This window comes from Lissotriton helveticus, chromosome 2_1, assembly GCF_964261635.1.
Source record: "Lissotriton helveticus chromosome 2_1, aLisHel1.1, whole genome shotgun sequence".
Classification (NCBI taxonomy): domain Eukaryota; kingdom Metazoa; phylum Chordata; class Amphibia; order Caudata; family Salamandridae; genus Lissotriton; species Lissotriton helveticus.
The window spans coordinates 521,967,703-521,993,048 of record NC_136059.1 but is presented as its reverse complement, the minus strand read 5'-3'; the positions used below and the strand labels follow the sequence as shown (position 1 = coordinate 521,993,048).

Sequence of the window (25,346 nt, the reverse complement as noted above, 5' to 3'; positions counted from 1 at the left end):
ACACATGCTCTCGTAAGTGCAATCAATTCTGCTGCTTGAGCTGAATAATGTGGGATACGTGCAGCTTCAACAATTGTATGCAAAGTCGTGACAGCATATGCTGCAGTCGTATCACCATTCGGAAGCTTGAAGCATGAACCATCCACCCATAAGGTACCATCACACTTTGCAAGGGGAGTATCTAGGAGGTCTATTCTCCCTTTCGTTTCATCTTCTGTTCTAAGAAAACAATCATGCTGTTCTGAATCATCTAACTCCGTTACAATTGGCAACAACGTAGCTGGGTTAAGTGTGTTGCATCTTTTTATATGCACATGGCTCGCTAACAATGTCAACTCGTAACCTGACAATCGAGCACTAGTTAAGTGCTGTGTCTTGGTTCTGTTTAACAACGTGTCCACTGCACGTGGAACCATTACAATTAACGTGTTATTCATCACCAGACCAGCAGACTGTCGAATAGAAACAGCTGCTGCCGCTGTGGCTCTCAAGCAAATGGGAAATGCTTTGCCTACCGGGTCCAAAGTCGATGAAAAATATGCACATGGACGCTGCTTGTCTCCAAACAGCTGTGTCAACACTGATAATGCACAACCCTCTTTCTCATGGACATACAATGTAAAGGGCTTACTGTAGTTGGGGGTACCCAACACAGGAGCCGAACATAATGCACTGCGCAATTCAGAAAAACTTTTCTGACACTCTTCAGACCATGGGACGGGATTCGGTGTATCTTTACAAGTTAATGCCACCAAAGGTTTGGCTAATAACGAAAAATTTGGTATCCATTGCCTGCAATATGATGTAATGCCCAAGAAAGCACGCACTTCTCTCTGCGTTCTTGGCACACTCAATTTCGCTATTGCCTGAATTCTTTCTGGGGTCAGTTTCCTTCCCTCCTTCTATAAGAGATGACCTAAGTAGGTCACTTCTTGTCGACAATATTGCAATTTTGAGAGAGACACTTTGTGATGCAAATCACACAAATGACGTAACAAAGACAACGTGGCTTCTTTACAGATTTCCTCAGTATCTGCAGCAACAAGCAAATCATCTACATATTGAATGAGGGTAGCGCCATCAGGTAAAACAATCGTATCAAGCTGTGTTTTTAGAGCCTGACTATATATCGATGGACTTTCACAGTAGCCCTGGGGGGCGCGTTTAAAGCGGAAGCTTCGACCTCCTAAACTGAAGCCGAAAATATCCCTACTCTCCTCAGCAATGGGGATGCTGAAGAAAGCATTCTTCAAGTCAATCACCGAGAACCAGGTGGCAGAAGCTGGAATCATAGTCAATAGGGCAGTAATGTCAGGCACGACTGGAAATTGTGGCACAACTATTTTATTGACCTCTCTAAGATCAATCACGAATCTGTAAACAGGTGGCTGGGAAGGATCAGTTCGTTTCAAAACAGGCAGAACAGGACTATTGCAAACGTTGCCTCTTGTCTCTTCAATCACATCTTTTTCAATCAGATCATAAATGATCGCTAGCAAAGCTTTTTCACCTTCACTAGAAATTTTGTATTGGGGAATGCGTGGCATTTTAACATTGGCTTTCAATGTTACAACATATGGCGGTATTTCCAAAAGACCTACATCATTAGGACCAGTAGCCCAAAGAATATTAGGGAGAGATGACAATTCTGTTGGAAGTTTGTCCCTTGATAAATACATTGGAGAAACCACTTTCTTACCCAGTGTAAGTTGTACTCCAGAAGGAGAACAGTACAAAGTCGCATGCAATCTTTTCAGCAAATCTAATCCTAGCAAGTTTTCACCACAACCTGTTGTCAGAATAAGGGGTGCTTCGAATTCACAAGGTCCAACAGAAAGGGACAAAGGGTCAGAAATCGGATTTCTAACTGGAGTGCCAGAAAAACCTACTGATACATTCGTTTCGCCAGACAAAGGTGCGCCAGGGAGTTTTGAGTGCATAATAGAACTCTTTGTAGCACCAGTATCCAACAGAAAAGGCTCGGACACACCTGATGTAATCACCTCAACGTAAGGCCCACTCTGATCTACTGGAACTGAAACAACTCCCTCTCTTTGTCTATGGCTGTCCTAGCAATCATTACCATCCATATTCTCATCTTCTGCATAGTAATCATCAGCATAGTACTGAGCCGTCCTACCAGACGCGTTATTCTGCTGATCAAATCTATTCATAGAATTTTGAGGCGGAAGGGGACGAGCGTTCTGGGGGAAACTTCCACATCCTCTACCTCTAGGAGCTTGTTGAACACTTCTACCTCTTGAGCCAGAAACACCATTTGCGCGCTGTAACAAGATAGGGCAACTATACTTGAAATGACCCTCTTCCTTACAATATGAACACTGATTGGGACCTACAGGGACACGTGGTTGAGTGTACTCGACTCTTTGCAAGTTCCTCTGAAACTGTTGAGGTTGCTGATAGTTATTCTGATAGTTACTCTGTGCACCACTATTTTGACCACCACGCGGTGGATATGCTTGCTGTAACAGAACCTTCGTTTTTAACTCTTTAGTTTTCTTTTCTGCTCTATCTTTCTCATCTTTGTCTCGATTTTCGTAATATTGTGCAGTAGCCAATATCTGTGCTGAAGAGGAAACTGCCCAAGAACTCTCTGAATCCTTTAACTTTTTACACAACTCGGGTAACAAATTGTGCACGAATTTATCGACGAACAATCGCTGGCCACCTTCTGTACTCATATCTTGACCACTGTGGTCGACAAACGTTTCTTCAAACCTGGTGAAGAAATATGACACTGTTTCATCTTTCTTCTGCTTACACGCAGACAATTTATCCCAATTTACTCGCATGGCAGGCATTATAGTTTTCATGTAATCAATGATCTTACCAGGAAGTTCAGCTACTAAAGGCTCAGGTTTAGCACCACCAACTTGCCGGTCATCTGCAGCCGCAATATTAGCCCATGAGTCACCTAACTCCTGATCATGATCTGCATGACGAATCTTTCCCCATAAAGGCTGTGGGACAACATTCCCAAACAACATATCTATATCCGCTAAATTCATGATGCATGACCCTGCAGTCTGTGACAATTCCTTGTAATACCCTGCAGGATTCTTACGGGGATCAGGTAATGTCTGCTTAAGGGCCAAAACTTCAGCTCGCTTCCATGGGACATGTACCCACACACGCTGAAAATGTGCCGGTATAGGTGGTGGAACATTACCAGGACCAGCTGCTACTGCTTCCTTCCATACTGGAGGAACTTCTCTCATGGGATATTGTCTCCCCTTCTTTTTAACAGAGGAATCAGAGTCAAACAACGACCTAGAAACACCTTCAGTCCTAAGCGACAACAACGTCGCAACTGCTTTCTCAACATCTGAACCCACAATTGCGCCTTTTGAAAGCTCGAACCGTACATGGCTCAACTCGGGCGGATTAGATTCCAAATCATTGTCCTCTAAATCTTCACATAGGAAACCACACATTTTCTCAAAAACGTATCTCTGTTTCGATGCTTCCCACTGATGGAAGACATCCATAACAGATTTTAGGTCATATTTAGTCGGTTCGGTCATCCATCTATGTGCCAAATAATTCAACGTTTCCTTCTCCCTAGAATCAGGCAGTTGGCTACGCAACTGCTTACGCTGTGTGTCAGGAGTTACACTTGTTGCACCAAAGAAAGGATATAAAATACTAGTAACAGTACTAGCCACTCTCTGACGAACAGAAGGAGAAGTTGATGAAAAGACAAGCGGATAAGCAGGGTTAGGCGAGGCAGATGCAGAGGCAGTGTCAGGAGAAGTACCAGGAGTGGTAGTCGTTATAGTAGTTAAAGTTGTGGGAAGTAAAGGCAGAGCAGATGTCAAAGTCGGTGGCCCTTGAGGAGGCTGCACCGGAGGAATAGGCGCCAACTGAAGAGTAGCTGGTGGGTGCTGTGGAGGAGCAGGAGGCAATGCAATCACAGGTTGCGCAACTAAAGGTTGCGGAGGTGCCGTAGCATTCTGCGCATAGGGTGGTGGCGAACTTAACAAATGCGCCATTAACGGATCTTTTTCAAGTTCTTTTGCTGCATCTTGCTGAAGAGGCGGCAAAGCTGGATAGCATTTATCTATTACCATTTTACGTTGCCTGTGCAACTGCTTACTCATCTGTTCCTCTTCATTGTCTTTATACTGCATAGCAGCTTGCATTATCGAAATACCCCTTTCTCTCTTATTTTTCTTCGCTAATTTAATTTCTTTCTGTTTGGCTTCCTTACGCCATAGGAGGAAAGAGTCAAACATCGCCGGCCGGGCTTTCTTCTTGAAAAGTTTAACTTCGAGATTGTCTAAGATTTCCGTGTCAAAGCTACCATATTGGGGCCATTTTAAAACACCATCTTTTCTGGTGTATTTGATCCACACTTCATTATATGTGATGGGGCCTACTCCATGTTTCACATACAATTCATAAGTTGGAGTTCCAATCGGAGGAACCGGACACGAGTCCTCCAATCGGGAATCCCTATTATTACAACCAAGACAAAACACATTTCCAAGTCTGCTAAGACCAGGCATCTTCGCTCACTAGTCTAGCTTCAAACTTCAAAGGATTATCGATTACGATATTCTCGTGAATACACGAGTCCTTTGGCTTTGGCACTTGCAAGTTCCAAACAAAGTGATCCCAAAGGGGGTACCCAAACTAAGACCAACTAAGGACTGGGAGACGCTCCACTTATACTTAACTGAGATATCGATGACGTCACCAGAAGACTCGTCTATCGTTTCGCTCTACCAAACTTCAAGGGTCCAAATCAGGGCGATAGCCAGGGCAGCAGTCCTTCGTAGCCGTCGGGAAGCGGGGAACCTCGCAGCAAAGACTTTCGGACCACATCGACATGCAGGGGTCGATGAAGTGGCGGCCTTCCTCCAGAATTTTCACACGAAGCTCCTCACGAACCTCTGGCTTGGACCGGTACCGTTGGTATCGCCCCACGTTGGGCGCCAGCTGTGGTACTGGGTTTTTCAGAACCGGTACCGAACCGGTAATCCAGTGGTGTCAGGGTACACCCTAAGACCTCGAGTACTTTCCTGATTCAGACCACAGAAACTCAGAGTCTTCTAGGTGAAGTCAAAGATCGAATTTATTGGCTGCAACCAAGTAACAGGCGTCCTAGAAGTACAACAACACGGTGTGTATATTCTCAGGAGACTGCTCAATCTTACAAAGCCAGGCTTCTCTTTTTATACAAAATATTATGCTTCAGGCAAACATTCTTAAATTTACAGTAGGCCATTCACATATTTTCACTACAAAGAAAAAGCAGAGTCATGATGACAAGCCCACATTACAGTTCGTCCAGCCCATAATAAATCACCCGGCAAAGCCCAACATTTTCATCAGATATCGGTGGACCCCCAATAAAAACGGGCACCTCCTCCTCGTAAAGCAAGTAGGAGAAAAGAGCAGGGACAGGTGTGAGCAAGATTAGGCAGGGTGTGTGTGCGATGAAAAGGGTTTATGGCATGTTATTCCTTGATGCTATCTCGTTCAGCCACTGGGAGAGGAACTGACCAAACAGGTTCGGCCGGGGGCAATGGTTTCAGCTTGCCCAGGTCAGAGAGAAGTCAATTAAGGTGTACGTGTCCTTTGGAATCGAAATTAGCTGTATTATAAGCCTATTGTGAGGGCAACCCTCAAAATGGCTGCCGTACACAAAATGGCAGCCAAGGGTTCAGGACGAAAATGACGATTTCGAGGTGAAATTGTTACTGGAATATGACGAAAATGCTTGTACATAGTGTACTAGCCATTTTCGGTCTTTTGATATAAAAATCGTCATGCTACAACGAAGTTTTATTCACGAGTTCAGAATTTTCAGAACTACAGCGCCAGTAACATCAACTATATTTGTTTATTGTCTACGTGAACAGTAGCAATTATTGTAGTTAGAATATAATATTGTTTTACATAAAGCATGTCATTGGCATATTTAAATACTTGCATTATTCTTAATAAAATTATAGAAAATGCTGACTAGAAAGAGTGTTATGATACATTTACAGCTACGTCTTTTGTTGCATTTTTGTGGCAGAGCAAATGATGCCCACTTGTGGGTTTCAACACCTTTCATGTGGGAACACAGGTTACTTACAATTCACATAATCACGTAGGAGGCCGGGTCCTGTACCCTACAGACTTTGGGGCATATTATCAAGGGGCTTTATCTCCGCTTTTTTGGCTTTAAAAGCCAAGAAAGCGGAGATAAAATTATCTCCCTATTACCTAGCTGTCGCTAACACCAGTTAGCGACAGCTAGTAGGAGATAGCGACCATCTTGGGCCCCACTTTGCATGTCAGTGATATTTATCACTAATGACATGCAAAGTGGCCGTGCCAAGATGTTAGCGACTGGAAACAGTCGCTAAAATCGCTATCTCCTATTACCAACTTATGGAGATATTCGCGCTAAGCGCAAATATCTCCAAAAGCTAACACCTGCCCTGAGCAGTTCTTAGCCATGTTATCCAATGGGAGGTGGATAACATGGCTAAGAGCATTAGCTCGATAATGCATGAATATCGCTGACTTTTCAGCGATATTCATGCATTGTGGCCGATTTTTATCGCATTTGCGATAAACCTTGGTAATACCAAGGTTTATTTGCGATAAAAATCGCCGCAGCTCAGCGGTAAATTTTTGTCTCTAACCAAGCAATAGCGATAATTATCGCTATTGCTTGGTAATATGCCCCTTTGTGCTTCGGTCTAGGCCCTCTACCTGGCTCAGCAGTGGGTACAGCGATGGGCTGGGACTGATGGCTTTGCCTTGTCCCCATTTCTTGCCTTGTTAGCTCTCATCTGCATACAGCTTCAGCTGTGTGGTCGAAGTCTGCATTAAAATCGATAAAACAGAGGTGGAGAGGCAGCTTGGAGGACGTCACCATGTCTATAAGTAGTGACATGGCCACAATGTTTGTTGTTGTACCTGTTGCTTTTTGAGATCTCGTCTACATGTATTCATTAATTTATTTATTTATAACGTTTTATATAGCGCAAACATGATCCCAAGGTATATCAGAGCGCTTTACAATTGGAGTGATAGGAAGGTAAGAATTGCATTACAGGTATATAGCTTCAGCAATCGGTCGAGAGCTATTGTCATTACACAGCACAAAGCACACAACATACATACAAACAGACGTACAGATACACAGAGACAGGGACTTTTGCACTGTTCCTTTCAGTGATTGGTGGCTGTGGTTCAACTGGCCTTGGTCAATATATGACAAAGATTCCCTTATCACTCGTGTCAGCACAAGCTATTTTGTGAGTGTCAACATTGGAAAAAAATAATTGCACACACTGACACTTTTATTTTCACCTCAATCCCCGCCCACCACACCACGTCCATTGCTCCACGGATGGCTACTTGACCGTCCCTGTTTTTAATGGGTTTTTTCTAACCCTGGGCGAAGCACTACGCTACGCTCGCGGAGTTTGCGAAGTTTTTGCAACTTCGCACTACGCGAGCTGCACGTAGCACAGTGCGAACATGCGTAGTGCAGCGTAGCATAGTGCAGCGGTCATTTTTTGCTTGTTCGCGGTCCTGAACGTCATGTTCGCGACCGCGAGCAAGCAAAATGACATCCCGGAGAGATTCTCAGCGCGAGGAGGTCAGGTTTCTCATTGTGAGTGGTTGCGCATGCTCGCGACCGCTCTCAATGAGAAACTACCTGTTCGCGTTGAGAAAGCTGCCGCTCGAGTAATAATCTACTCGAGCAGCAGAAAACTACAGCTCGCACTGTGCAAGATGCCATTTTCAATGCTTGCACAGTGCCGGATGCTTGTCCGCACTGTGCAAACATTGAAAATGCATCTTGCACAGTGCGAACATGCTACTACGCAGCTCGCATAGTGCTACGTGAAGTTCGCGTAGTGCTACGTGAAGTTCGCGTAGCTTCGCGTAGCGCTACTTCGCGAACTACGCCCACCCTTAGTTTTTTCTTCAAGCACAGCAACTGCATAGTACAACTGGACTCCTCTCGTTTTGCACTTCTTTGCCTTTATTCTTTTTATTGTTACTTTACCATTCTAAAATCTGCAATGTTGGAACTGTGAAGTAAAAGAACCAAGGGGCACATTAGCAAGGGCTGGCGATCAAATTATCGCCGCTTTAGTGTCCGTTTTCGGGCGAGAAGCGGCGATAATTTTATCGCTTTATCAACAAGGACACGCTAGCGCGTGTTTTGTTGACTTAGCGCCCATTTCCAGCACGGCTAACGTCGCATCGCTAATGAAATGCAAAGTAAGCGTGCCTGACTAAACTGCACGGGTAAACTTCGCTAACCCAGCTTCGCGTTATTTAAAACATGCTGCGGGCCTCGCGAAGCGATATTCAAATTTCGCGCTAGGCACCCCTTAACACTGGATTCTAACGTCTGGTATTTTCTTGACTACACTAGGTTTACTATAGGGGGTGGATTCTAGGGTTGAGGCCACAGGGCCCTATCATCAAGCTTATCTCCATTTTTCCTGGTTTATCGCTGGTTTTCCAGCGATGTTGCCCCACATCGCCGCCCATCGCTGGAAATATTATCACCAAAGCGCTAAGCATTGTTGATACATCGCCAGCCTAGCGATCATTTCCAGCAATAGTAAAAAAACACGCTGGGCGCGTTCAGCAATAAATATTGCTAATATGCCCCCAAAATGGCCAAAAGTGCATAAGGGCGTTCATCTTAAATGGAAAAAAGTATTCCAAGATGGCTACTGTGTTAGGCAATGTGTGCATATGCATCGCAACACATGCACAAGCCTAAGTCATGAAGCGCCTGTGGCGAATATGTTCCAGTACAGTTGATGGCCAGTTTAGAATGTTAAAATAAAAATAAACAAGACTTGTTCAAAGCTACTATGTCGGCACACGTATCCTAAAGGTGAGAACTATTATCTTTGCCAGTGCTTGTCTGAAGATTTATTTACTAGCAACTGAGATTTTAGTGATTCTCTCCTTATTGATTATGTGAACCCCGAGATGAATCGATAAACACTTTGTGAGATAGAAACATTTAAAAAGTTTGGAAGCTTGGTTTACTGTTGAATTAGTCACCACAATTTTCTTTGGCAATTTAGATGCTCTGCAAGGGATAATAGTCCCTGTTTGCAGTTTTCTTTCTACTTCACAAAGGTTACGATGGACACATATTTGTCGGTAAATTTAATACGCTGTAAGACAGAATGTTCAACACTTTCCTTTAGTGAACCTTAGAGAATTTGTATAAGCAATACTCTGCGCTCCTTGTACTGTGTATAGTTCACTGGTCATATAACTGAAGCTGTCGTACGTGGTGTAATCTGTATTTTCAAGGTTGCACATCCTACCATAACTGGCATATTTTTTTAGTTGCTTAGGTTTTGAAAGTTATTTCGATTCTCAGTAAGATTTATGTATAATCTGAGTAGAGAAGCGTAACATCCCTGTAACAGATTTTAAATTTAACATGCTCTAAAGCTTATATCTATTCTTTAAATATAATTGGTTTTCTACCAACTTTTTACTACAGGGCCCTTTGAAAAGGGGAGTCAGTACTTTATACTATTGCACACCTTTGAAAATTGCAACACAAAGAAAAATGAAAGTACATTTGGAATAACCTATATATATCCTTTTGAAGGTGGTATGTATGAACCTTGTTGAGGATGCTTTTAACCTAATGCTGTTTTTCTGGCGTGTGTTCACAAGAAACCTATTTCAAACAATGTACTTTTTAGGAGGTAATCACGATTTGTTGATGTGTTCATTTCCTGCTAATTACTTGAGTTAAAGCCTTGTTTTAAAACTTCTCACTAAGGGTGAATTTTGACTGTGTGTTTCTTTTTAATGAAGCTCAATTCATATTTTTTATTGCTTCCCAACTTTTGTACAAAAAACACAGTTGATGGACAGAATGTAGAACAATGTCATACATTCACCCCAGTACAAGGATCTGGGCCTAAATCCATCGTTTTTTTGCACTCCACACCACCCTGGGTTAGACACTGGCTATATGCAAATCAGCTCTGACCCTGTGCCTCATGGGAACAGTCCAGTCCGAACTACCAAGCCATGTCTTTCCTAGACCGGAATCAAGCATCCAAGGACCGGTTTCTGGCTATCAGCCTTCATCAGCCTGGATAGCTTGACTCCAGTGGTGTGGAGAGCCTGGGACTCACGTCTGAGCATACCCAGCCCACTCGGGGTGAAAATTGCAAAAAACACAGTTAATGGACAGAATGTAGAACAATGTCATACATTCACCCCAGTACAAGGATCTGGGCCTAAATCCATTGCTTTTTGCAGTCCACACCACCCTGGGTTAGACACTGGCTATATGCAAATCAGCTCTGACCCTGTGCCTCATGGGAACAGTCCAGTCCGAACTACCAAGCCATGTCTTTCCCAGACCGGAATCAAGCATTCAAGGACCGGTTTCTGGCTATCAGCCTTCATCAGCCTGGATAGCTTGACTCCAGTGGTGTGGAGAGCCTGGGACTCACGTCTGAGCATACCCAGCCCACTCGGGGTGAAAATTGCAAAAAACACAGTTGATTGACAGAATGTAGAACAATGTCATACATTCACCCCAGTACAAGGATCTGGGCCTAAATCTATCGTTTTTTTGCACTCCACATCACCCTGGGTTAGGCACTGGCTATGTGCAAATCAGCTCTGACCCTGTGCCTCATGGGAACAGTCAAGTCCGAACCCAGCCCGAACTACCAAGCCATGTCTTTCCCAGACCGGAATCAAGCATCGAAGGACCGGTTTCTGGCGATCAGCCTTCATCAGCCTGGATAGCTTGACTCCAGTGGTGTGGAGAGCCTGGGACTCACGTCTGAGCATACCCAGCCCACTCGGGGTGAAAATTGCAAAAAACACAGTTGATGGACAGAATGTAGAACAATGTCATACATTCACCCCAGTACAAGGATCTGGGCCTAAATCCATTGTTGTTTTGCACTCCACACCACCCTGGGTTAGACACTGGCTATATGCAAATCAGCACTGACCCTGTGCCTCATGGGAACAGTCCAGTCCGAACTACCAAGCCATGTCTTTCCCAGACCGGAATCAAGCATCCAAGGACCGGTTTCTGGCTATCAGCCTTCATCAGCCTGGATAGCTTGACTCCAGTGGTGTGGAGAGCCTGGTACTCACGTCTGAGCATACCCACCCCACTCGGGGTGAAAATTGCAAAAAACACAGTTGATGGACAGAATGTAGAACAATGTCATACATTCACCCCAGTACAAGGATCTGGGCCTATCTGGAGTCAAGCTATCCAGGCTGATGAAGGCTGATAGCCAGAAACCGGTCCTGTGCGGCATAGTTTAAAGTAAATTATAAAAAGACCAATGACGCATCAACACGGACCGCCTCATATCGCTTTTTTTCTATTTACTTTAAGCCATGTTGCACAGCAGTGAGAGCGCTGCTGTGAAACATGTCTAAAAGAAACATGGACAAAGCCACAACACCTTACATAGGAAAAACGTATTGGGTTTGCTAATGCTTATTTCTTTAATGGGAACACTAGGTTTTGAACCTCTGCTTTGGATTCAGGCCAACTAAAGAGGGCCCCATCCACTGTCTTCTCTACATAAAAAGGCACTCCAGCTTCAATATAGCCATACTACTGTGTAAATAACGTGACATCAAGTCAGACTTCCAGGCTGAGGGAATATTGAGAACCATTATGCTCACTGTAGATTTACAGCTTTTCTTATAAACGACATATATGTATGGCTTTTTAGTGTGTGGAGTATGCTTTTAATATTCATGTTTCTCTGTGACCTAAAATGTTAAAATACATACTGATTCCCCAGCAGCAGCGTTCTTCCAAGTGACAAGAGCTAAATGAAACTGTAAATTCATCATTTGAATGTGTGGAAGTGATTATTTTGTTTTGTAAGTGCATGGGTACTTTTGCCCAAAGCAACAAATCACAAGACAGATTTTGAACGTTTCCATGTATACGAAAGTAATTGCAGGGATAATTGCCTCTCTTAGGCTGGTGATAACATTTATTTCAGCAAGGCCAGTTGCCCTGCTCCGAGCTCGGCTTGGAGCTCGGAGTGCAGAGGTTTCCAGTTCCTCGGAGGAGGACCAGGATGAGGGGCTAAAGCTAATGCGGGTTAGTCTGCTTCTACCAGAAACCTTTCAATGGAACACTTGTTTAGGTCATTTTCGGTGAGGAGACCTTCCTAGCAGCACAGGTCCATGTATTCCTACCAGTAATTTTACAGATTGGTGTGAATTGCCTTCATTCTCTTGGATAGCAGGGTTAGTGGCTCTCGGTGGAGCGAGGGAGGGATTAAGCTTAGGGGAGATCTTTCCATCACTTTTGTCATTTGTATTTCCCCAGATTCCATCTGGGAAACTAGCCTACTCTAACATCTAATCTTGTAAGACTTTAGTTACAGGGTATTGTTAAACAAGTGGGAGTTTTTAGTGTGGTAGATACTGGATGGTTTTCTAAGATATTACTTCACTAATATGGTAGAACTCCCAGATATTCTCTCCATCCTCAAATCATTAAAATCTGGATCCCCTTCAGACCCCTGCCCTGCCAGGGTTCTAGCAGGAGTGGCTGATACTATAGGCATGGAAGTCACAGTCTTAGTTAACAGGTCATTGCAGTCAGCAACGGTGCCAAGACAATGGAAGGAGGCCAAGCTCCTCCCTCTGTTGAAAAAACCATCGGCTGACCCGCTCATAACGGCCAACTACCGGCCTATTTCCCCGCTACCAGCACTAGCTAAAGTCTGCGAGAAGGTGGCCTTTCGCCAACTGAATGCCTTTGTGGAGGATTCGGGGGCCCTCCACCCAGCACAGTCTGGCTTTAGATCATCTTTTCACAATGTGAATAACAAGGACCCCCTGTTCAGAATAGAAGATTTCTAAGGCAGGGACATACACTGTGTGAATATCATGGCATAATCTTGGCAAGGCACAAGGGAAGGTGAATACAAAAAGGAACCACAAAATCAAGAAAATATAAAAAACTCTATTTCATTTAATAAGTATTCATATTAAAACCAAACATCATAAACACTAATAAGGCATAAATTAGGGCAAAACATTAAAAGGCAAATTATACAGTTTCAATACAATACAATCACATTAATAATAAAAAACAAAGTAGTGGCAATCAATGTTATTCCGACGCGCGTTTCGGCGTTACAAAAGACGCCTTCTTCAGGAGCCACGATTTCTGTCTAGTACTAACGTTAAGGAGATCGATGTACTATACGATTCAAACTAAAAACAACGCCTTCTGTTTCTCACGTTCGATTTATATAGACGTAGTTGTTGTGATCTTAGCTGGCAACCAAGTGTGCTCAACGCTAGTGGGACTAGGTGCTCGTAAAAACGGCTATCAGTATCCCATATATATTTCAATTAAGTGCATCACTTTCCTATTTGAGTTGCACTCGATCGGTTTCGGTAAAATAATTGAAGGCTGCATACAGTAATGCTACAACGTCGCAATGGGTAGTTACTGTTTCCCCTTCATGGTTAAAATTCACTCGACAAGATTCGATAGAAAGGGCCGGGTGCTGTATAAATTGATGCCCGGGCGCTGCAAAAGATAACTGCTGGCGTCCCACGGCCGTTGAAAATTCACTCGACAAATTGGATAAAAAGAGCCGGGTGCTGCATATATGGACGTCCGGGCGCTGCAAAAGATGACTGCTGGCGTCCCGCGGCCGTTGGAAATAGTAACTTCTTTTGCAGCGCCCGGGCATCAATTTATACAGCACCCGGCCCTTTCTATCGAATCTTGTCGAGTGAATTTTAACCATGAAGGGGAAATAGTAACTACCCATTGCGACATTGTAGCATTACTGTATGCAGCCTTCAATTAAGTAATAAATATAGTGATACATAACTCTATAGAAAGGGTTTACACGTATGGGGAAAATAATAAAGAGATATACAATTGTATTGTATAAAGTTATATATGTGCAAGTATGGAATGATACTTAGAAATACAGACTTTCCGGTGTTGCTGCACGCAAAGCTAATTTACTTGTGTGTTTTTTTATCGTATCTATTTTATTTTGATGTTTTCCTCAATATTTTGGTAGTGAAGCATTTATAGATACAATTGTTATGGTCATATTTACATATTGTAATAGATAAATAAAATAAACAGAGACCCAAAAGCATCTAATCAAACATCTTATATTAAAACTATGCAGTGACCTATAAACATGTAAGACAATAACAAGGGTTTGGCTTAAGCGCAGTAAGGCTACGCCAATTATGTAATCAACAAAACAAAATGCCAGTACTGCTCGGTAGATTAAGAACTAAATAGAACAATGAGCATCAAATCTCTCATTTCTATAGACCACTCTTTTAGTCCAGAATTCAATCTCAAAGAAAATGTTTATTTTGTTTCCATCGTTAGTTGGAATTCTTTTTATTTTTTTATATATATATATGTAGCAAACAAGAGATTTAGATTATTTTTCGTTATCCTTCAATTCAAAGTATCTTTTATAAATACATAGGAGGGGAGACTCCTAACACTAAAATCTATATGTGGATATGTACAAGTGCGTGGTGTAAGAATGAAAGCACAAATGGAGAAAAAGTAACTGTGATATTCTACTCAAAGTCATACATCAACTTCATACAGGGATACATTCAAACATACATAAGTGAAAAGACTTTGAAAAAAAGAAGATGAGGAAAAAAGTGAATTGTGTGGAAATGGGGACCCTGCACTGAACCTAGTTACATCTGGCAGGTGATAACCACAACAACAAAATTCAAAAGTATCTTTGAGTACAATCAACTATTAAGCCATCAGAACATTTTTACATTTGCCCAACATTGCAAATGATTGGCTTAAAACAAAAGAAGGGTCGACGCGTTTCGAATCCCCAAGAATGGTGGGATTCTCCTCAGGACCATGTAAGAAATCAATCTGAAAAACATAAACAAAAACCATTCAATCAGTCATATTCTCGGGCAACACTGGACTTAACATTCAATCCAACTCACACTCCAATAGTACCTGGTCAGCTTCTGATATCTTGTAGAGAAGGGAACTGTGGGAAAAGAGCAATGAGCTATCAATGTCTTGTGGTGTTAAATCATGATTTTTTTTAAAAAGGGGTGGAAGGAAATCGTACTTACTAAGTCTGTAGAAATCAATTATTGATTAGTCTCCACGGGTAATTTAATCTTAACTGTGCGATGCAGTTTCCTCAAGTTATTTGCGCCTCTCCTGTCGTCTCTGAAATTTTTAAAACAGAGGCCATGTTTGTTTTGGAAGGTGCAAATGGACCAAAACGCAAAAAGAGCTATGTAGCACCTGTCATATCGCAAGACTAAAGTCCTTGTATTAGGGTATCAATATTCACTTGCAAACGCTCTGTACACCGTTATTACGAGCTGCCTAGTATCGTTTTGCTGAGAATGCGATCAAATACCTTTAATTCAGGACGTGGAGTCTCCCTATGGCGTTGCCTTCAATCCAAAAGACGCCGTGATGCTCTTCCGGGTCTAAGTTAGTAAAAAGGACCGCGTTCCGTTCTCAAGGTTTGCTGGGAAATGTAGTTTGACATTGTTTATTTTCGGGAAATGTAGTTTTTTTCTTTTTTTATCGGCTCTTCGCGCAGAGGTCATATGACTTTGGGGACGGATTTGGTATCTCTATAAAGTTTTGAATAAAGGACATGTGGGTTGTAGTACCAAGAGCATCTGACTTTAGGACATTTCCGAAATCTTAAAAGTAACTCCTACAGAGAGTTGAAAAATAAAAAGGCGGCAGTGATAAATCAACGTTCATAGTATCATTAATAAGCAAGTTCTATTGGTGTCAATCTAAACATCATGATATGCTTGTTTACTGAAGAATTGTCATTATGACCTATTCCCAATACGCTATTTCCATGCAGGAAGAAATTGCATGATGAGGGTCAATAATTCTTACAGTAAAATGTGATGAACATGTCAATCCCACATGTTTATAAGTTGTATAGTTCCGACATCTCATTGAGGCCCCTTGTTGCAGTGTTGAACTTTAAGATAAGCATTGCTTCTCTCTGTCGCAATTTGGCCTCTACATCACCACCCCTCGGGTCAGGTTCAACCTTGAGATTACTGTCCATCATAGATCACTTTCAACGTGGGCTTCCTCAATCCAATGTTGGACTAGGGGGGCTGTAAGTACTTTTTTCTTTATCCTGGACTTATGTTGTGGGATTCGTTGTCGAACCTCCTGATTGGTCTTACCGATATAAAGTTTTTTACATGGACACAAGATCCCATAGACTAAATTGCGCATTTTACAATTCGTGAAGCGATCGTGTTTCCACGATATTCCTTCATGTTGGAACAACGCTCCTTCAATTGTTGAGGTGCAGCAAAGGCACATACCACATTTGTGGTGTCCTGTAATTGGAGGAAGGTGCACATAGTCCCGCAGTGTGGGGGTCTTTATTTTTGGTACTGCTGCTCGTACTATCTGGTTAGAAATGCTTTTATCTTTTCTAAAAGCAAAAAGTGGCAATTCAGTGAACTGGGCATTTAGTTCTTTAAGTAGGTGCCAATTTTGATGAATGGCTTTCTTCAGCCATTTCGATGAGGGACAATATGTCAATACACAAACTGTACGAGTTTGATGTTCTAATAAACATGTTAAGCATACAATAATGTATAAATATATATTTATATATATATTTTTTAACCATAAGTAAAATATACGTTTGTTAAGCATACCTAAAGAATTTCTTCCAAATCTACGCCATATCAGCAACCCCTCTAGATACTGTCTCTCTACCCCATAGCGTTGAACCTCTGACTTTTTCATTACTCGAGGTTGAAGATGCTATCACTGATAGTGCTAGTAACAAAGCCCCAGGCCCTGATGGCCTTTCTATTGATCAAATAAAATCAGAAATTAACTTCTGGGCCCCCCTATTATGCAACCTATTTAATAACTTGAGCGATAGCTCATATCCCGATTCCTGGGCGAACAGTGTCATCGTTCCTATATTTAAGAAAGGTGACAGGTCTGATCCCGCCTGTTACCGCCCGATCTCACTGATCGATAATACGTTAAAAATCCTGGGAAGGGTAATTTTTAAACGGATTAGGGACTGGGCTGAAGATAACAACGTTCTCCATTGTAGCCAACTGGGATTTAGAAGTAAAATAGGCACTATTGAACAATGTTTAAATTTAAATCTGATTATGGCCAAATATATCATTGTCAAAAAATCCCCTCTTTATTTAGGTTTTATGGATTTGAGTTCTGCGTTTGATTTTGTTAACCGTTCTAGGCTGTGGTCACTTTTACTTGATTATGGTTTAGACGACTCACTGGTGTATTTTCTTTCTTATTTACATAGGGATTTAAAAGCGCGAGTACGAATTAATAACGATGGCGATTTATCTGATGATATCCCTATTAGCAGAGGAGTTAGACAGGGCTGCGTACTCGCCCCACTGCTTTTTATTCTATATATTAACAGGTTAAGTAGTACTCTGAGTGAGACCATTAAGGATGTCCCTATAATAAACGGTTCCCCCATTACTACTTTACTCTATGCGGATGACGCTGTATTAATGGGGCGTACACCTAATGCTTTACGCATTTTAATTTCTGGGTTTGTTGCCTTTATGTCCGACCTTGGTTTAAATACCAATTTTAAAAAATCTTTTATAATGAATTGCGGACCAAAGAAGTATAACATCACTTCTATTAAATCTGGTAACAATACTCTAACATGCACTAGTACTTTCCCCTATCTAGGGTTGTTATTTTCTAATTCAGGCTCTTGGCAGCAACATGCCGTCTATGCGAGTAACAAAATTGGCAAGTCGATTAATTCGATCTTGTCTCTTCGTCAACCTAAATTGGCTGATGTTGTTACCCCCCTTCTTACCATCTATCGCACCCAATGCCGACCTACTGGGACTTATGGAGCTGAAGTATGGGGCTATTGTAACAGCTCGGCCCTTCAGGTGGAGGAAAATAGATTTTGCAGGAGGATACTGGGGGGAGTTCCTTGTGCTCCCACTTTGATCTGTCACAATGAACTAAGGCTGCCATATATTGTTGATTTTATTAAGTCAAGGCCTGCGCTTTTTTGGATTAAAATATGGCTAAATCCAGCAGCTACACTAACGCGCAGTATTATATCTGACTGCTTGTCTAGTGACAGATCTTATCTTATACCTTGGCTAAATGCAGTTAGAAACAGCCTGCAGTGTGTGGGACATGGATCTTTATTTACCTCCCCTGATTCCATTGTACCCGCTCACAAGAATAGCATTAAACGGGCATTCCTGGATCTATATAAAGAGGAAAGGATGAGATTAGAATCCATTAAACCAGTGGTCAGGAGATATTTGCGTACTATCGATTCAGGTGTTGATAATCTAAATAATACTATAAGATATTTGTCAATTCCTATAGGAAGATGGAATCGGAGTCTTTTATTCAGGTTTCGGGAGGGAAGCATAGTCTATTTGCTTAGCTTTCCTATTGGCTACAATAAAAAATTAGAAGAGCTGGATTGCCCCTGCTCTCATGGTGTAAAACAAAGTTTATTACACTATTTCTTCTTTTGTGGCCATTATAAAATGTATACCTGTCAATATTTAAGACCAATACTCCGCAAATATAATTTACGAGACTCCATTTCTGCACTGCAATTTTTGCAAATGTTGCATACTGATGAAGTCATTTATTCTGTTAGTTGTTTCATTAAAGCCTGTGTGAAATCGAGGGCAAGCATGGAACATGGCTAAGTGGACAGCTGTACCATGCCATCCTATGTTTTTGTGTACTTAGCCATTGTACCAGCTACAAAATAGTGATTCCATTGTACATGTGCTTTGTTCCAATTTTCGAGGAGGAACATAACTTTATTTTGCAATTAGGGACATCAATGGACTAATGTCTCTCCTGTATTATGCATTTTGCACTTCATATATTATGCACTTTAAGCCACTTATGCTGCTTTAACCTAATTGGATAACTTGTTTTTAACTTGTTTATGTGTGTTTTTATAATGCTTTTAAATGTATTTTCCTTCTGTATGTACTTTTATGGATGCACTAAATCCGAATAAAGATCATTTGAATTGAATTAAAGAATCTCTATATATAGTAGTATATATATTTGTACAAAGAAATGTACATATCTAAATACATATATATATAATCAAATTATACATTTTTACATGCACAGGGATATGCTGCACATTTGTATTTGAGTGTGGTGGTCATGTAGGAAAGAGTCAACTCTTGAGTAGTTTTCTAAAGTCTTTGCATTATAATGTCATGGTCAATTGTGTTGAAAGCAGCTAAAAGGTCCAAGAGAGTAGTGCAGCGACCCCCTTCCGGTCTACTGCGTTTTTAAGGTCATCCAAGAATACGATGAGGGCAGACTCTGTGCCTCTTCCTGGATGGAATCCTGTTTGGAAGTTGAAAAGTATGGAGTTATCTTCATGAATTGTAAATCTGAATGAATGCTTCTTGTTCTATCAGTTTACCCAGGAAAGGTCCATTTGTAATCAGTCTGTAGTTTTTTGCCCTTGTTTGGGAAGCACTACATCTAGGCCAGGTTTCACGATGCCCCAGTATGCAATTAATAAATAATATGAAAAGACTGACCATCTCCCTACCTGGCCTTGTTATCAGCCCTGCTGCAACAATGAATGCTGGCAGGGAAAGAATGGGGACCCGGATTTTCAGTGGTGTTATGCTCCAGGGCCTGACATCCCATGATGAGAAATGGCCAATGAGGCAGCAGTATGAGAGACCAAAATTACGCTATGTGCCGCATTATTTAATTAGGAACTGTTTGTGTAAAAATGTTTATACAAACAAAGAAACAATTCAAATATTCAGAACGCAAGCTGCTCCTCTTTTGGACGCTTATGATTTTTGTGCTATTTTGTTTATCGTCGAATGTGTCCTGCAGCCATAATGTATGCAAAGATGCATTTTGTACAGAAAACAATTTGCATGATTACACACAATTTCTCGTAATTTTTCCGAAATTATGCAAAAACGAATGCCACACTACCCTACTTAAAATAAGATGCTCCGGTTACATATATGTTGGATGTTTTGGGTTCAAATAGGATACTTGTTTTGATGATAATAGTGTCATTTTTTGAACCTGAATGGTTATACATATTTGTAACAACAAATATTTAAGTAGTCTCAAGATAATGTGGCTTCATTTTCTTGGCATCTTTTTTATCCTCTAAAAAACATTTTGCTAAGCTATGTAAGCAAACATCTAATGATAATCCACTCCTTGGTTATTAAAGACCTGATCATGAGTTTGGCGGTGTGTGAGCGGGGCGGCACACCACCACTCGCTACCACAACACCAAACCTCACCACTGGCCACCCGCCAGATTACAAGTTTTCTCATGGACTGGCAGGTGGTCCTTTTGCGTTGCCACAGCGGTGCCTATTAAAAAGGCACCTCAATGGGAACACCAAAGCCTGTTTCTGCACAGCCTGGACTGTGCAGTTCATGCTATGCAAGAAAGGGAGTGCATGAATACAGGGAGGCACAGAGGCACACCATGTGCCCCCCTGCATGCATCCGATTACATATGTGTTGGATGTTTTGGGTTCAAATAGGATACTTGTTTTGATGATAATAGTGTCATTTTTTGAACCTGAATGGTCATACATATTTGTAACAACTCTAAAATATTTAAGTCGTCTCAAGATAATGTGGCTTCATTTTCATGGCATCTTTTTTATCCTCTAAAAAAAACGTTTTGCTAAGCTATGTAAGTAAACATCTAATGATAATCCACTCCTTGGTTATTAAAGGCCTGATCATGAGTTTGGCGGTGAGGGAGCGGGGCGGCACATCACCACTCGCTCCCACAACACCAAACCTCACCACTGGCCACCCGCCAGATTACAAGTTTTCTCATGGTCTGGCAGGTGGTCCTTTTGCGTTGCCACAGCGGTACCTATTAAAAAGGCTCCTCAATGGGAACGCCAAAGTCTGTTCCTGCACAACCTGGACTGTGCAGTTCATGCTGTGCAAGAAAGGGAGTGCATGAATACAGGGAGGCACAGAGGCACACCATGTGCCCCCCTGCATGCATCCTCGGGTCGAGAGGGAATAGGGGGCCCAGTAGGGTCCCCTTAGTTTTCTTACCACCACAGGTTTCAAGGCGGGCTCACTGCAATGAAATCTGTGTCAATGAGGAAATTTGTAATATGCTTGGTGGTGCCAACAGCATATTGAGGCCCTCAGAGCACCGTGCCACCTCCAGGGATTGCAGATCCCTGTTGGTTGTGGCGGTCCTATGGTGATCCTATGGCCGTAGTTATAATTTGCCAGTCAGACCACTGGTGCAGCGGTCTCAGACCGTACCTCCATGGCAAATGTAGCCATCCTTTGGAACGCCAAACACATACTTTAGGCCCTTAATATTTTGTGTGAGTAATTTTATTCCATTTTCGCTTCCTAGCAAATGACCCAACAATCATTATCATTCAACGTTTGGCAAGATTCACTTTTGGTAGAACTGGGAGAGTTCCATATGCCATGTTTTTGAATCCACAATTCTTTTACACCTTCGAAAGAGGAGTCCTTTGGGGATCAGAATTGCCATATATTCTTCTATGTATCTAAACCAGGGTGTGTGGCCAAGTAACATGGCCAACAGGATATGAGCCTTTCGAGCTCCCAGTCCGTTCGCCAGTAAATCCTTCAAGATCCTGCGTTTATCGACTGAAATCAGCCGAAATCGAGTCTCGCTGGGGCGTGCTGACTACCTGCACTCCCGGAGCTGCCCCGGGACATTGGAGGTGAAGTGAAACGCCGTGGCCGACAAAGAGCAAAAAAGGCCATGCTGGGAGCTGATGGCCCAGGCCTGTGTGGAAGTGCGACCCGGAGCAGACGCTGGGTGTGGCGTCGCCCAACAAAGGGGTCCGAGCGTTTGAAGGAGGAGGGGCCCACATTGCTGACAGGGTGTGCTCCCCCACCTGTATGGTGGGCATAGCCAACTGAAGAAGCACAGGAAGTAGAACATAAGTTGGCCTAGAGGAGCGAGTAAGCACTGCCCAGAGGGGAGAATAGCCTGAACCACCCACTGACAGGTGGTCTACGTGGTTTGGATTTCCTGAACAGCAATCAACATGGTCAAGGACAAGGCGCTGAAGAGAGCTGGGGCCAACACAATTACTCAGTACACCACCCGAGGCATCCCCCTCAGTGACTGACCAGGCAAACTGTGGAAGCGGGCAGGAAACAGAATGAGAGGATGCTGAGCCCACCAGAGCGGTACTCATGGCCGCCATACAGGGGTCCAGAAGGCACCGATGGACCGCATAGACACTGTCTCAATAGATGTCAACCTCCTAAGGGCACACCTGCAGAAAGTAACAGACAAGGTAACGCACGCCAAAGCAGACATAATGGAGCTGAGCGGGTACGTGGTGACGCTCAAACAACAATTTGCGCAGATGACAATGGCTACCAAGGCATTGGAGCGTTGGGCAGAGGATTCAGAAGAAAGGGCTTGGCGTAGCAATATTCGTGTTCTGGGAATCTCTGAAAAAGCAGAATAAGGGTCAGGCGAGCAATTGTTAGAGCAGTGGATCCGAACGCAACCCCGTCCCAGGGGCTTATCAGCTTTATTCACATTTGAGAGGGCTCATAGGGCCGTAGTGCCACCTTCATCCCCGGGTGCACAGCCCCGTGCAAAGATAGCTAACGTCCTCAACTATTGTAACAGAGACTGCATACTGCATGCAGCCAGTGAACACCAGAACCTTCAGTATGAGAACTACAAGGTCTCTGTATATCCAGATTACACAAAGCAAGTGCAGGAACATCGGAAATCCTATTTAGGGGTCAAGCGTAAGCTGCAGGAGTTGCAGCTACAGTACATGCTCCTGTACCCTGCCAAGTTAAAGGCCATCGCGGGGGCAGGTTGCACTTCTTTGACACGCAGGAGGAGGTCTGGAAGTGGCTGGAGATTCGGGGAGATGGCTCCCATCCCGGGAGCCACAAGGGCAGAGGCAAAGATGGGGAACAAGATCAGCCAAAGACCTTCGACAACTAACTGATCGACCGGTAGCACAGGCCTCATTTGAACAATCTGAGCATAGGATCACGGTGGGGGAGGACGGCTCCCTACAGTTGGATGCCCCTGAGGCCGCCGGCACGATGGACTCTCTCTTGGTGGTCACTCCTGCTGAATTGGAGTCAGGGCTTCAGGACTTAGGCCTAATGATAACCACTGTGCCTGAAACATTGATGGATGTGACTCAGGGGCAGGATGGATGCATGCTTTGGAAACAAGGACTACAGTCCAGGTCACAGATCGATGTACGGTAATGTTGTGAAGTGGACCTTATGGAACAATGAAACACTGTCAGTGTGTTTGGTCTGAATGATGTAGTGCAAGATAACCTGCCTGCAGGAGAGGTTGGGCATGAGTGGGAATTCCGGGAGACGTATAACTGATGTACGGGAGGGGCTTGCACATTGCGCATTACCCTGGAATCTCAGTGCAGCTGCTGATCTGTAATGGGTGGACAAACTGGGGAAACAAAGTTACTTGTTGCCCCTGTTGGGCTAATTGGGATGCTGTGCACGTCCTGGCACGAGCATAAGGTGGTCAGTATCGACTGTGAAGTTTGCAGAGTATTGCCCGTGGGAGGAGGGTAAGGTTTGGTCCTTGTTCATGGACCAACATATGTTATGTTACAAAAGTGGGGTGGTTGGAACACTTAAGCAGTAACTTCAGTGGCACAGGCTGGAAGAAAAGTCAAAAAAGATGCCATGGCACGGGAGGTAAAGTTCCCTAGCTGGAACGTAATGGGGCTTGGCACCTACACTAAAACTCAGAAAGTCCTTTCTTTCCTTAAGAGGCATAATATAACATTTGCATGCCTGCAAAAAACCCATCTGCATGACACAGGGGCTAAAAAGGTAGCGAAAAAAGTTGCGAGGTCAGGTGTTTCATTCCTCCACTCTACTTACAAGGGGAGCACACTGATATGGTGGCTCTGGGCACTCCATTCACACTCCAGTACATGGAAGCCAATGTTGAGGGTTGCTATGTGTGGCTCAAGGGAACATTAGATGGCAGAGACATAGCCATGCCCCGAACACAGACGAGCCTGCATTTTACACAGTGCTACAGGATCTAATTACAGTGGACCTGGATGCTCCTCTCATATGGTGGGGTGAATTTAATTGTATCATAGATCCTGACCTGGACCGACACCATCCAGGAGGGGGTACTAAGCCGCATATGACTAAACGATTAAAGAATGTGATGCAGGATCTGGGACTAAGGGATGTGTGGCAGATGCAACACCCGACACAGAAGCTATACACGTGTTTTACACCTATGCACAACACGCACAGTAGGCTACACAGGATTTTAGCAACTGAACTTCTTGTCTTTCTGGCTGCCGAGATAATTATTTTGGCTCGAATCCTTTCGGATCATGCTCTTGTATGCTGCGTAGTACAATGCAATGTCAAGGAGCAGGGACCCCACTCTTGGCAAATGCCTTCAGATCTAGAAGATCAGGGAGGCAGAGATTTGCTTTCCCGATCACTGGCAGACTACATGTCCCTTAACTGGAACACCACAGGCAACAGCGCTACTGAGTGGGATGCAATGAAAGCAGTAGTCCGTGGGGCAGAAATGGAATTGACGTATGGAGTGTGGATGCATCTGCAGGATGAGCTGTGAAATGAAATGAAATGAAATGAAAGCGGGATTTATAAAGCGCATGGCTGCCCGTGAGCGTCCCAGCGCTAGTGACAGAGATAGTAGAGGAAGGTGAAGGGTTAGGGGAAGAGCCAAGTTTTCAGAAGTTTTCGGAATGTAAGGACGTTGGGTGCAGCACGCATGGTAAGGGGCAGCGAGTTCCACAGCTTGGGGGCATTATAGGAGAAAAGGCGACCCCCTGAGTGGGCCCTTTTAATCCTGGGTACATGGGCCACATGTAGGTGTGCTGAGCGTAGGTTTCTGGGGGCTTCGTGGTGTCTAATCAGATGTTTTAGAATAGGGGGGCCCATGTCATGAAGAAGTTTGTGGGTCGTGCAGAGAGTTTTAAAATAGACCCGCTCCTGAATAGGCAGCCAGTGGAGTAGTCTGAGGGATAATTTTGCAGAGCTCCTACTGTTAGTGCCTGTTAGGAGCCTGGCTGCAGAGTTTTGTACCCCCTGTAGCTTGGCAATGACTGTCTTAGGGGCACTAAGATAGAGAGCGTTGCCGTAGTCCAGTCTGGATAGTAGAAGGCTCTGGATGAGGAGCTTCCTGGAGTCTTGGGGGAGCAAGGGAAGGATTTTGCGGGTGGTCCTGAGGATACCG

General features: G+C 43.4%; 1 protein-coding gene across 3 annotated transcripts in view; it reads left to right on the top strand.

Moving 5' to 3' along the window:
• The window catches only part of LOC144819406 (interleukin-31 receptor subunit alpha-like), a 720,774-nt gene that overhangs the window by 389,576 nt on the left and 305,852 nt on the right, over positions 1-25,346 (top strand). For all 3 annotated transcript variants that reach the window (XM_078677309.1, XM_078677308.1, XM_078677307.1), the window contains exon 11: positions 9,521-9,634. In XM_078677309.1, coding sequence (XP_078533435.1) covers positions 9,521-9,634 — 114 coding nt within the window. The remainder of the gene's footprint in view (positions 1-9,520; positions 9,635-25,346) is intronic.